The 13,417-nt window shown below is 53.7% G+C and overlaps 1 protein-coding gene across 1 annotated transcript; it reads left to right on the top strand.

Moving 5' to 3' along the window:
- The first annotated feature begins 3,624 nt into the window (after positions 1-3,624).
- On the top strand, positions 3,625-13,090 carry SGCB (sarcoglycan beta). The gene is made up of 6 exons (XM_038769180.1): positions 3,625-3,677; positions 6,605-6,811; positions 8,832-9,017; positions 9,563-9,754; positions 10,725-10,856; positions 12,535-13,090. The coding sequence occupies exons 1-6, from the start codon at positions 3,636-3,638 to the stop codon at positions 12,739-12,741; spliced, it is 966 nt and encodes a 321-aa protein (XP_038625108.1). The 5' UTR covers positions 3,625-3,635; the 3' UTR covers positions 12,742-13,090.
- The last annotated feature ends 327 nt before the right edge of the window (positions 13,091-13,417 follow it).

The following is a 13,417-nucleotide window of genomic DNA, read 5'->3' as shown; positions in this document are numbered from 1 at the left end:
CTAAGCGCTTGGGAACGTACAATAGAGCAGTAAATGGACACAAGCTGATTCATTCATTCAGTCGTATTTGTCCAGCGCTCACCATGGGAGGCAGACTGTACTAAGCGCTTGGGAACGTACAATAGAGCAGTAAATGGACTCAAGCTGATTCATTTATTCGTCCAGCGCTCACCATGGGCAGAGGACTGTACTAAGCGCTTGGGAACGTTCAATAGAGCAGTAATTGGACACAAGCTGATTCATTCATTCAGTCGTATTTGTCCAGCGCTCACCATGGGCAGGGGACTGTACTAAGCGCTTGGGAAAGTACAACAGAGCAGTAAAGAGGGACAATCCCTGCCCACAACGAGCTCACAGTTGTGATTATTAAATATTATTATCGTGTTGGGTTAGGGCCGTCTCTGTATATTGCCGATTTGTACTTGCCAAGCGCTTAGTACAGTGCTTAGCACACAGTAAGCGCTCAATCAATACGATTGAATGAATGATTGTGGTATTTGTTACGTGCTTACTACGTGCCGAGCACTGTACTGAACACTGTGGTAGATACAAGGTAATCAGTTTGTCCCGCGTGGGGCTCGGCCGGGGGCGGTGGAAGACGGGGGAGAACTGAGAAGCATCGTAGGTCAATGGAAAGTGCACGGTCTTGGGAGTCAGAGGTCATGGGTTCAAATTCCGGCTCTGCCAAGTGTCAGCTATGTGACCTTGGGTATGTCACTTCATTTCTCTGTGCCTCAGTTACCTTATCTGTAAAATAGGGATTAAGACTGTGAGCCCCCCCATGGGACCCCTTCCCCACAGCACCTGTATATATGTATTTATGTTTGTACATATTTATTACTCTATTTGTTTATTTATTTTCCTTGTACATATCTATTCTATTTTATTTTGTTAGTATGTTTGGTTTTGTTCTCTGTCTCCCCCTTTTAGACTGTGAGCCCACTGTTGGGTAGGGACTGTCTCTATATGTTGCCAATTTGTACTTCCCAAGCGCTTAGTCCAGTGCTCTGCACATAGTAAGCGCTCAATAAATACGATTGATGACAACCTGATCATCTTGTATCCTCCCCGGCGCTTAGAACAGTGCTTTGCACGTAGTAAGCGCTAAATAAATGCCATTATTACTATTAAAATGGGGGTTAAGACTGTGAGCCCCACCTGGGACAACCTGATCACCTCGTATCCTCCCCAGAGCTTAGAACAGTGCTTTGCACATACATACTAAGTGCTTAACAAATGCCATCGTTATTAACAAAGGGGGGAGAACCCAGGGGGGGCAGGCCAGTGGAGAGAAGGGAGACCCCCAGGAGGGCCGGTCGGAGTCTATTCAATTCCCTTCAATTCAATCGTATTTATTGAGCCCTGACAGTGTGCCAGGCTCCGTACTGAACGCTCTGAAGAAGGCAGTATAACAACAAACGGATCCATGCCCTGCCCTGTAAGCTCGTTGAGGGCAGGGACTGTGTCTATTGAGAAGCAGCGTGGCTCTGTGGAAAGAGCACCGGCTGGGGAGCCAGAGGTCGTGGGTTCATTCATCCATTCAATCGTATTTATTGAGCGCCTACTGTGTGCAGAGCACTGGACTAAGCGCTTGGGAAGAGAGGCAGCGTGGCTCAATGGAAAGAGCCCGGGCTTTGGAGTCAGAGGTCATGGGTTCAAATCCCGGCTCCGCCACTTCTCAGCTGTGTGACTTGGGGCAAGTCACTTAACTTCTCTGGGCCTCAGTTCCCCATCTGTAAAATGGGGATGAAGACTGTGAGCCCCCGTGGGACAATCTGATCACCTTGTATCTGCCCCAGCGCTTAGAACAGTGCTTGGCACATAGTAAACGCTTAATCATCATCATCATCATCATCAATCGTATTTATTGAGTGCTTACTCTGTGCAGAGCACTGTACTAAGCGCTTGGGCACTGTACTAATAATACTTAATAAACGCTTAATAAATGCCATTATTATTATTATAAGTTGGCAACCTTTAGAGACGGTCCCTACCCAACAACGGGCTCACAGTCTAGAAGGGGGAGACGGACAACAAAACCAAACATGGAGACAGGTGTCAAAACCGTCAGAATAAATGGAATTATAGCTATATGCGCATCATTAACAAAATAGAGTAGTAAATATGTACAAGTAAAATAAATAGAGTAATAAATCTGTACAAATATATGCAAGTGCTGTGGGGAGGGGAAGGAGGTAGGGCTGGGGGATAGGGAGGAGGAGAGGAAAAAAGGGGGCTCAGTCTGGGAAGGCCTCCTGGAAGAGGCGAGCTCTCAGTAGGGCTTTAAGCCCGGCTCCGCCACTCATCAGCTGTGTGACCTTGGGGAAGTCACTGCACTTCTCCGGGCCTCAGGTTCCCTCATCTGTCAAATGGGGATGAAGACTGTGAGCCCCACGTGGGATAGCTTTAATTCTGTTTGTCTGCCACCTGTCTCCATGTTTTGTTTTGTTGTCTGTCTCCCCCTTCTCGCCTGTGAGCCCGTTGTTCGGAGGGATCGTCTATGTTGCCGACTTGCACTTCCCAAGCGCTTAGTACAGTGCTCTGCACACAGTAAGCGCTCAATAAAGACGAGTGAATGAATGAATTAATAATCTTGTATCTACCCCGGCGCTCAGGACGATGCTTTTTTTTAATGGCTTTTATTAAGCGCTTACTATGTGCAAAGCGCTGTTCTAAGCGCTGGGGCGGTTACGAGGTGATCAGGTTGTCCCACGGGGGGCTCACAGTCTTAATCCCCATTTTCCAGATGAGGTGACTGAGGCACACAGATGCGAAGTGACTTGCCCATAGTCACACAGCTGGCAAGTGGCAGAGCCGGGAATTTGAACCCATGACCTCTGACTCCAAAGCCCGGGCTCTTTCCACTGAGCCACGCTGCTTCAGCGTTTAACAAATACCAACGTTATTATTGTTGAGTTCCCCAACTTGGACTTCCCAAGCGTTTAGTCCGGTGCTCTGCACACGGTAAGCGCTCAATAAATACGATTGAATGAATGAATACTCCCCAGAGCGCTTAGTGCAATCAATCAATCAATCAATCGTATTTATTCCCTGGCCTGGAATGCCCTCCCTCTGCCCATCTCTTCCTCCCTTCAAGGCCCTACTGAGAGCTCACCTCCTCCAGGAGGCCTTCCCACACTGAGCCCCCTCCTTCCTCTCCCCCTCCTCCTCCTCCTCTCCATCCCCCCCGCCTTACCTCCTTCCCCTCACCACAGCACCTGTATATATGTACATATGTTTGTACGTATTTATTACTCGATTTTATCTGTACATGTTTATTCTGTTTATTTTATTTTGTTAATATGTTTGGTTTTGTTCTCTGTCTCCCCCTTCTAGCCTGTGAGCCCACTGTTGGGTAGGGACCGTCTCTCTATGTTACCAACTTGTCCTTCCCAAGCGCTTAGTCCAGTGCTCTGCACACAGTAAGCGCTCAGTAAATACGATTGAATGAATGAATGAATTTATTGAGCGCTTACTGTGAGCAGAGCACTGTACTAAGCGCTTGGGAAGTCCAAGTTGGCAATATATAGAGACGGTCCCTACCCAGCAGTGGGCTCCCAGTCTAGAAGAGATTGAATAGATGGAGGGCGGGGGGCCGGGGGTCGGGGGAGGAGCCGGGCTCCCATTTCGGAAAGATGGCGGCGGCGGCGGCTACTACAGTGGCGGCGGCCGAGCAGGTCTGTAAACTCCACCCGGGCCGGGACAGGCAGGGACAGGCCCCCCAGGGAAGGGGGCGAAGGGTGGGAGGCCTCCGGCTTCTGGGGAGGAGACGACAACACCCCCCCCCCCAACGCCGTTCCCGTCCTCTCCAAACCGTTATCGCCCTCTCTAAACCGTTGTCACCCTCTGCAAACCGTTGTCACCCTCCCCAAACCGTTGTCACCCTCTCCAGACGGTTCCTGCCTCCCCTCACCTCCGTTACCAGCCTCTGTAAACCGTTATTGCCCGTTCCCAAACGGTCATCATCATCATCATCAATCGTATTTATTGAGCGCTTACTGTGTGCGGAGCACTGTACTAAGCGCTTGGGAAGTCCAAGTTGGCAACATAGAGAGACAGTCCCTACCCAACAGTGGGCTCACAGTCAGCCCGGCCCTGCCTCCACCAGGCCCGCAGCTGTTCTCTCCCCCACCAACTCCCCCCTCCCTCCCTTCTCCAGTCCCTGGGCAGGGGGGTTGTGTAATAATAATAGTAATAATGGCATTTATTAAGCGCTTACTATGTGCAAAGCGCTGGAGTGTAGAAAAAAAGGCACTACTGTGCCCTCCCAGTCTGTATGCTTTCCAAAGGTGCCAGAATAGTCCCTTCCCTTTTAGACTGTGAGCCCACTGTTGGGTAGGGACTGTCTCTATATGTTGCCAACTTGTACTTCCCAAGCGCTTAGTACAGTGCTCTGCACACAGATTGATTGATTGATTCTTTCCCCCTGAGGTTCCTCTGGGAAAGCAGCTTTCCTTAGGGAAGGAGCCCTGCCGCGATCCCTCTGGCCTGTGAGCCCGTCGTGGGCAGGGATCGTCTCTCTTCATTGGTGTGTTGTACTTTCCAAGCGCTTAGTATAGTGCTCTGCACCCAGTAAGCACTGAATAAATCTATAATTATATTTATATTAATATTTATATAGATATATAATTCTGTTTATTTTAATGCTATTGATGCCTGTTTACTTGTTTTCAAGTGTGTCTCCCCCCCCTTCTAGACTGTGAGCCTGTTGAGGGCAGGGGGAGATAGACATTAATAGAAATAAAGTATTGCTGTAGCATAATAGAGGAGCAGGGAGATTGCAGGCTCCTCCTTCCTCCAAGTACTGGAGCTAACTACTACGTACTACCTTGTTTTTCTGGATTTGTGGTTTTGTCACTTACTGGCAGTCCATCACTCTCCCCAATCTTCAAAGCCTTATTACAATCACACTTCTTCCAAGAGGCCTTCCCTGATTAAGCCCTCTTTTCCCCAACTCCCTTTCCCTTTGCATCGCCTACACACTTTGGTCTGTACCCTTCAAACCCTTGATATTCACCCTACCCCCAGCCCCATAGCACTTCTGTACATATCCATAATATATTTATATTAATGTCTGTCTCCTCGTAGACCGTGAGTTCCTTGTGGGGGCAAGGAACGTGTCTGCCAGCTCTGTTGTATTCTTCCAAGCGTTTAGTACAGTGCTCTGCACACAGTAGAAGCTCAATAAATACCATCAATTGATGGATTCTGTAGTGCTGTGACTGCAGTGGGGTTTACTTGACAGTCGTGTCGTTGATTTCCGAGGTCGTCAGGGCATCCTGTCGTCCCAAAGGATTACTTGTGATCAGCATTTCACGGAGCAAAAATCCACCAAACCGTCATGGAACCCAACGTAGTTGGTAGCTAAGTTTCCGGCCCACAAGGGGCTTACACTCTACTGGGGGAGACAGACGTTAAAATCAATTACGGCTACGTTCATAAGGCCCTGTCGTGAATGTCAAGTGCTGAAAGTGTTCAGACCCAAAGGCATAGGTCGGCGAGAGGGAGTAGGGGAAATGAAGGGGGGTTGTGACTCGAACAGGGAAGCCTTCTTGGGGGAAGTGGCAGTTTAGGAGGGTTTTGAAGACGGGAGAGGCCATGGCCCAGCCAATCTGTTGCGGGAGGGAGTTCCGAGCTGGGCAAACAACATTAAGTAGGGGTCGGAGGTGAGGAGAGTTTAGAGTGAGGCACTTGGAAGCATGTTGGCTTGGGAGAAGCAAAGAGTGCGAGCCGTGGAGAGGCAGGTGACGAGAGCGTGAGATGGGCAGAGCCGGTGGAAGGCCCCAAACTCAATGGGGAGGAGTTTCCGTGCGATGTGGAGAAAGGGGGGAACCACTGAAAAGGTCTCGGCTGAGTGGAGAGATGTGTGCAGAGCACCGTTTCAGGAAGCTGAACCACGGGGTGATGGGTAGCATAGGCCAAGACCACCAGTAGAGGCTGGAGGCAGGGAGGCCGACGAGGTGGCTGCTGCGGGAGACCACTACCCGAGCTCCGACCAGAGGGGGAATCGAGGAGCTGCTTGGGCCGTGAAGAAGGGGCGGATCGGGGAGATGCTTGGAGTGGCAGTTAGGAGGAGTTGGAATGTGAAGGCTGGAAGACAGTTGGGAGTTGAGGAGGACATCCAGGTCAGGCGGGGAGGGCGGTGGAGTTATCGACAGGGAGTGGGCCAGTCCAGGAGGAGAAGTGGGAGAGGGAGGAAACGTGACAAGTTCAGTGTTGGACACGGTGAGTCTGAGGCACTGGTGGGACAGACGAGCGGAGACGTCCTGGAGGCTGGAGGAAATGTGGGATCGTAGAACTTGAGAGGTGGACTTTCGGGGAGGAAAGGGAGGTATCACCTTCCCAGAGCAGGGAGCTGTGTCAGCCGCCACCACTAGTGTGTGAGCCTCCCTCTAGTGACATCCCCGAGTGGAGCTGGCTGGCCTGTGGTATCCCGTATCACAGACGGGAACTGCCAAAATCCCTCCTCCTCCTCCCTCACCCCCTTCCTGGGAGGGCAGTGAAGACGGCCACAAACTCTGCCGTCGCCTACCTCAGCCTCAACGCATCCCCGACCCCCGCAAACCCAACTCACACACAAACCCAGTCTGCTTTGCTCCGATAGAGTTCCAACGGGCCCGTGAAGAAGTCCATGCGCGAGAAGGCCGTCGAGCGCAGGAACGTCAACAAAGAGCACAACAGCAACTTCAAGGCCGGCTACGTCCCCGTTGACGAGGACCGTCTCCACAAGACCGGCCTGCGGGGAAGGAAGGGCAACTTGGCCATCTGCGTGATCGTCCTGCTCTTCCTCCTGGCCGTCATCAACCTGATCGTGAGTCGAGGGTCCATCACCGGCCAAGCCCCCTGTCGCTTTGAGGGCCGGGGAAGGGAGGGACAAACCCGAATGGTCTGGGAAGGCCAACCGGGCAGGCAGGGGAAGAGAGAAAGAGAGAGGACATAAGCAAGAGCTGCCGTACTCTCCCTCCCTCACTTTCCCGAAGACTTGGTTCTGACCTCCGAGAAGAACCTCACAAGGTGAAGTGGATAGAGCACTGTTCTGGGAGTTAGAAGGTCATGGGTTCTAATCCCAGCACCACCACTTGTCTGCTGTGTGACCTTGGGCAAGTCAGTTCCCTTTTCTGGGCCTCAGTACCCTCATCTGTAAAATGGGGATTGAGACTGTGAGCCCCACGTGGGAGAGAGACTGTTTCCACCCCGATTTGCTTGTGTATCGGTGCCTGGCACATACTAAGCACTTAAAAGATACTATAATTATTATTATTAACTTCGATCAGTCAACCTCAGAATTTGGTCTAGAGGTATGGGCTGACTTGCCTCTGAGGGCTTTTTCTTTTTTTCTAAATAGTATTTGTTAAGCACTTACTGTGTGTTGCCAACTTGTACTTCCCAAGCGCTTAGTACAGTGGCCTGCACACAGTAAGCGCTCAATAAATACGATTGAATGAATGAATGAATGAATGGGCCAGGCACTGTTCTAAGCACTGGGGTAGATACAAAGTAATCAGTTTGGACACAGTCTCTGTCCCACATGGGGCTCACAGTCTTGATCCTCATTTTACAGATGAGGTAACTGAGGTCTCCCTGATTGAGAAAAAGTGGGTGTGGAGTGTCTGGGCCCGGGGGTGCTCCCTTTAAAGGAACCCTCAGCGAGCACCCCTATCCCGCTTAACACTGACCCCAAGACATTTGCCAGGATAGATCAGGAGGGCCCCTCCTCACTTCCCCATGTGACCCACCAGTAGCACCATCACCACCTCTTATTTCCCTCTGGATGTAGTCAGTCAATCAACCAAAAGTCTTTATTTCTAATGATACTTGTTAAGCGCTTGCTATGTGCTAGGCACAATACTAAGTGCTGGGGTAGATACAAGATAATGAGGTTGGACATAGTTCCTGTCCCACATGGGGCTCACAGTCTAAATAGGAGACAGTAGGATTTAGTCCCCATTTTGCAGATGGGGGAACTGAGGCACAACAAAGTGAAGTGACTTGCCCAAGGTCACTCAGCAAACAAGTGGCAGAGCTGGAATTAGAACCCAGGTCCACCGGCTCCCAGGCCCGATCTCTTTCCGCTGGATCACGCCGCTTCTCTGTTCCGCTCTGGCACGTGTTCTCATGACACCGTTGAAATGTAACCCAGAGGGAGAATTAGGGAGCGTTCTTCCCATGGCCCAAGTCTGTTTCAGCAGAACACCATTCACAGATGTGTTCATGCGCTTGGCGTGTTTTGTGGGGTGACCAGTCCATCAGTCAGTGGTCTTTATTGTGGGCTGATTGTGTGTACAGCACTGCGTGATGCTGTGATGCGTCCCGGTGGCTGCTTCAGCTTAACTGCACTGGACCGTCATCATCATCATCATCAATCGTATTTAATGAGCGCTTACTGTGTGCAGAGCACTGTACTAAGTGCTTGGGAAGTACAAGTTGGCAACATAGAGAGACAGTCCCTACCCAACAGTGGGCTCACAGTCTAAAAGGGGGAGACAGGATTCAGGGTTTCTAGGTGTGCCTTCCACTGTACAGTAGTCCGTCCATTCACGGACGTGAGTTCCAGTGGCGAGGGGGTAAAGGGCTTGGCTAACCGTGGGCCCACCGGGAATACGGGAATTTGGGTGGAAAACTACCCTTGGGGGGCAATAAGCAAAGGAAGCCCAGGGCAGGAGTAGGGGGGCTCTCGGGGGTGGGAGAGTGGCGATAATCCAGCACTTACGGTCCACCACTCAGGCTCCTCGGACCCAGGACGGAGGGAGCTGTCGAATCCGAGTCCTCGGTGACCCGGTGTGCCTCGGGCTTCATGTCCGTCCCTCCCTCCTTGCCCTTCTCTCTCACAGATCACCCTGGTTATCTGGGCGGTGATCCGGATCGGGCCCAACGGCTGCGACAGCATGGAGTTCCACGAGAGCGGCCTGCTGCGCTTCAAGCAGGTGTCCGACATGGGAGTGATCCACCCCCTGCACAAGAGCACGGTCGGGGGCCGGCGCAACGAGAACCTGGTCATCACCGGGAACAACCAGCCCGTACGTGGCCACCCCGGGGAAGGCTGGGATGGGTGCTCCCCGGAGAGGGGGCCCGGGGTCTCCGGGGCGGCTCTGGGGGAAATACGCGGCATCGAGCCTGCCTCGATTGTCCTCTTGGAGCCAAGCAGCAGTAGTAGTAGCCACTTTTCCAGAGTGCCCTCTGGTTACTTGGTCCAAGGCCAAGCAGCCGCCCCTTCCCCACCCTCAAGGGGCTCGCGCTGTGACAGGGAAGACCACTGGGGTGAAGTACCTACCGATTGGGTGGGTCGAATAAATCATCGTGTGGTCTTTTGGGTAGGTGCCGGCTGGCAGCTCTGAAGTCCCCAAGGGGCGACCCCTGCCCGGCAGCAGGGTCCTTTGGGCTAAGCCTCCAGTGGCACGGCCTCCCTGCCCACCCCAAGTCACTTCACCTTCCAGGACGTCCCGCGCCTGGGTCTGGGGACGGGGTGGCGAGGAGGCCGGGGTAGCCGGGCTCCAGGTCTGCTCTGGAAGGGCCAGGGGAATTGGCCTTCGGACACCATCCTGACCTCTGGGGCTCCCTCAAGATTGTCTTTCAGCAAGGGACGACCAAGCTGAGCGTGGAGAAGGACAGGACCTCCATCACCAGCGACATCGGGATGCAGTTTCTAGACCCGCGGACGCAGAATACCCTGTTCAGCACCGACTACGAAACCCACGAGTTCCATTTGCCCAGTGGTGTGAAGAGTCTGAATGTGCAGAAGGCCTCCACGGAGAGGGTAGGGATTAGACCCTTAGCACTCACACTCACCCTCACGCAAGCCAGCGGGGGAATCGTCCTGTTTGGGCAGAATCGGGCCGGGGCCAACGACCTCTGTCTCCGGAGCCTCGGGCCAAGCCCTCTGGCAGCCCAGGCCATCTGGCCAGCTGCGGCCCCAAAGGTTGGCCCTGGCCCTCCAGGACCCCCTCAGCATCTTGCAGGAGCCCTCCTCTGCTCAGAGCATAGGAGGCTGGAGAGAGACCGGGGACGGAGAGAGGTGATGAAACTCCAGGAGTCCCGGGTCCTCAGAGGACAGGTCCGGGGAGGCGGAGACCCTCCAGAGCAAGGAGAAGGTCTGTCCGACAGATTCTCAGCAGACCAGAGGCTAGCCCACCTTTCTCATTCTCCTTCGTGCTAGCAGGCTCAGCCTGGACCTTACGGGATTGTTCCCCCAAGGACTCTTTGGACAAAGAGTCTTGGAAAGAGATGTCGTTCAAAATATCGGCAGAACGGAACCAGTTTGATGTGGGAGTTTGCCACATCTCCGTTTCTGGAGGAGAAAGAAGGAGAGAGGGCCGGGACCCCCGAGCCAGCTGGACGCTGCTGCTGCTCAGGCTGCCACCAGGCCAGTCAGGAAGCTAGGTCCTGGGAGCCTGCCCCGACAGTGCCACCCTGCCAGCCCACAGAAAGCACCTCACCAGGCTCTTTGGCATACTGAGAACGAGGTGGCCCCGCTTTGGACCCACGAAAAGCTCAGGTTTGGGTTTTTGCTCTCTCCAGGAGGAGCGTTTTGCCCAGGGCTGGCCCGGCCAGGGCCCGACACTCCCAACTGGAAAGGGCAGCTCTGCTGAGGCCCCCTCAGAGAGCAGGCGGCAGCTCCCAAGCCTGGCGTTACTGTGCATGGCGGCGTTTGGGCCCCCTCCGAGCCGCCCCCAGCCATCTGCCCGCATCCCTCCATCTTCCCCGCTTGGGGATATTGTCTTTTCCAGATCACCAGCAACGCGACCAGTGACTTAAACATAAAGGTGGACGGGCGCGCCATCGTCCGCGGGAACGAAGGAGTGTTCATCATGGGCAAAACCATCGAGTTCCACATGGGCGGAAACATGGAGCTTAAAGCCGTGAGTACCAGGGAGAGAGTCTGAGGAAATTTTTTATTTTTTTTTTAATGGCATTTAAGCACTTACCAGGTGCCAGGGACTGTTCTAAGTGCTGGGGTAGATACAAAGTAATCAGGTTGGACACAATCCGTGCCTCATATGGGGCTCACAGTCTTAATCCCCATTTCACAGATGAGGTAACTAAGGCCCAGAGAAGTCAAGGAGTGAAATCCAGCCTCTGCCCTAGGCACCCCTCCAATCTGTGAGTTTAACTCACTAGGACCTGATTTTTTCTCCTGAGCACAAGGCAGGTTTGGGGTCTACAGGGACAAATTCCATCAGGAAATGTGTCCTTTTCTCCTTGAGTCTCTCTCAGCTGTGGTTTGGGGAGACAAAGCAGTGGAAGACGTTCCTTTTTACTTTCCAGGTTACTTGCCCAAGGTACAGAGCCGGGCCCAGAGTGGGCAAGACCCAGCCAGCGACCCTGAGCCTGTGGCCCCGAGCTCCTTGGGTTGTCCCAGCCTGGAGGGAAGGGGATTTGTGACGGATGTATCCAAGGGCACCAGGCAGTTGGGAGACGACTGCCCTGGCAGCAGCAGGCTGGGGCCAGAGGTCATTTGCTCACCAGCCTGTTCTCCCAGAGCTCCAGATTAGGGATTTCCAGGCCAATCCCGGTGGAGGGTGGGACAGGGCAAGCCCCTCGGTCACGCCCTGCCAGAGCTCCAGAACAGGCGGCTCTGAGCCCTCAGCCTGCGGGAGGATTGGGGCGGCCAAGGTTCACACCTTTCTGGGGGGACTTACAGTCGCCTTGTAGTCATTACCTTGCGTATTCTGTGCCGAGCTGGGCACTGTGCTGAGCCACGGGGTCGCTTCAAATCAATCAATTAATGGTATTTATTGAGAGCTTATTATGTTTAAAGCACTGTACTAAGCACTTGGGAGAGTACAGTGCAACAGAATTAGTGGACAGATTCCCTGCCCATAATGAACTTACTGTCTAGAGGGGGGAGACAGGCATTAAATAGTAATAATGATAAATATATTAATATATAATATAAAAAATTTTAGATACATTCATAAGCATCGTGGGGTTGGAGGTGGGGTGAATATCAAATGTCCAAAGGTCACAGAGCCAAGTGTGTAGGCAACAGAATGGAGAGAGAGCCGGAGAAGGAAAGATTTAATCAGGGAAGGCCTCTTGGAGGAGATGTGACCTTAATGATGCTCTGAAGGTGGAGCGAGTGGCGGTCTGGCGTGTATGGAAGGGGAGGGGGTTCCAGGCCAGGGGGAGGATGTGGGTGAGGGGTTGGCGGTGAGACAGATGAGATTGGGGCACAGTGAGTAGTAAGCTGGTGCTTAGAGGAGCAGAGTATGCGGGCCGGGCTGTAGTAGGAGAATCCAAATAATCAGATAATCAGATCAGACCCAGGCCCCTTCCCCTCATGAGCCTCACACCGACCCACCAACCGAGAACAGGGACCGATGGACAGACAGACGGAGCCACAGGGGGATTGGCCGGCCAGCCCGCCCGGACACTCATCAAAGGGGCGGGATGATGGGGCCAACGACCTGAGGTCTCTGAAGGGAGGAAGAGGCGGGTGGTCCGGAATTCCTTTTCTCTCTGGGGAGGCCGAGAGGGTCTCTGATCCGCTGGCCCTTGGCTGCCAAGCCTGACCCTGGGCCTCGCTCTCCCCACCAGGAACACAGCATCATCCTCAACGGGACGGTCATGGTCAGCCCCACCCGCCTGCCCAGCGCGGCCCCGGGCCAGCAGCCCAGCGACGGCCACTGGCTGCGCTACAAGCTCTGCGTGTGCGCCGACGGCACTCTGTTCCGCGTGCAGGTGACGGGCCCCAACATGGGCTGCCAGGTCTCCGACCCGCCATGCGGCGACAACTCACGCTAGGCGAGCGGAGGGAGGACCGAAGTGTGTGCTGTGTGTGTGTGTTTGTGTGTGTGAGAGTGCCTGCATGCAAGCCACTGCTGTCCGAGCACGCACACGAGCTAGCACGTGTGCCGGAGCCAGCCGGCCGGCCACGCGCTAGCTGGTCTGCTGCCCATCTCCCAGGTCATGCGTCTCTGGGACGAGAGGCCGGAACGGCCGTCCCTCCCCGAGGCTCCCTGCTTTAGGGCTGCCCAGGTCCCTTTGGGCCCAAGTGGTGCACCCAGGGTCAGCCCCGATAATAATGGCAATAATAATTGTGGAGTTAAAGTGCTTACCGTGTGCCAAACCCTGTGCCGTGCTGGGAGCAGTAATAGATAATCAGGTTGAACACAGTTCCTGTCCCACCTGGGACTCACAGTCTAGATAGTTGGGAGAACTGATACTGGCCCACTTTACAGGTGAGGGAACTGAGGCCCAGAGAAGTCAAGGGACTTGTCCAAGATCACAGAGCAGGCAGGTGGTGGGGCCCGGATTAGAATCCAGTCATCTGGCTCCCAGGTCTGGGCTCTCTCCCCAAGGGGGGCACTTTTTTCCCCCTCCAAATAACGCAGCTCCTGACATTAGCCCCATTGGGCCCAGGCCAAGCCCAGGTGCAAGCAGCACTGGGTCTCTGTCTCTCCAGCGAGCAGAGCAGAGA

Source organism: Tachyglossus aculeatus, chromosome X5 (assembly GCF_015852505.1).
Source record: "Tachyglossus aculeatus isolate mTacAcu1 chromosome X5, mTacAcu1.pri, whole genome shotgun sequence".
Taxonomy (NCBI): Eukaryota; Metazoa; Chordata; class Mammalia; order Monotremata; family Tachyglossidae; genus Tachyglossus; species Tachyglossus aculeatus.
The sequence above is the reverse complement of the archived record's forward strand: the minus strand, read 5'-3'. Positions and strand labels throughout refer to the sequence as shown.

Bases quoted from the DNA above. Each gene is read 5' to 3' on its own strand.
- SGCB (XM_038769180.1), top strand. From the start codon at position 3,636: ATGGCGGCGGCGGCGGCTACTACAGTGGCGGCGGCCGAGCAG. The intron at 6,812-8,831 runs GTGAGTCGAGGG...TCTCTCTCACAG, and splicing joins TGGCCGTCATCAACCTGATC to ATCACCCTGGTTATCTGGGC. The intron at 10,857-12,534 runs GTGAGTACCAGG...TCTCCCCACCAG, and splicing joins GAAACATGGAGCTTAAAGCC to GAACACAGCATCATCCTCAA.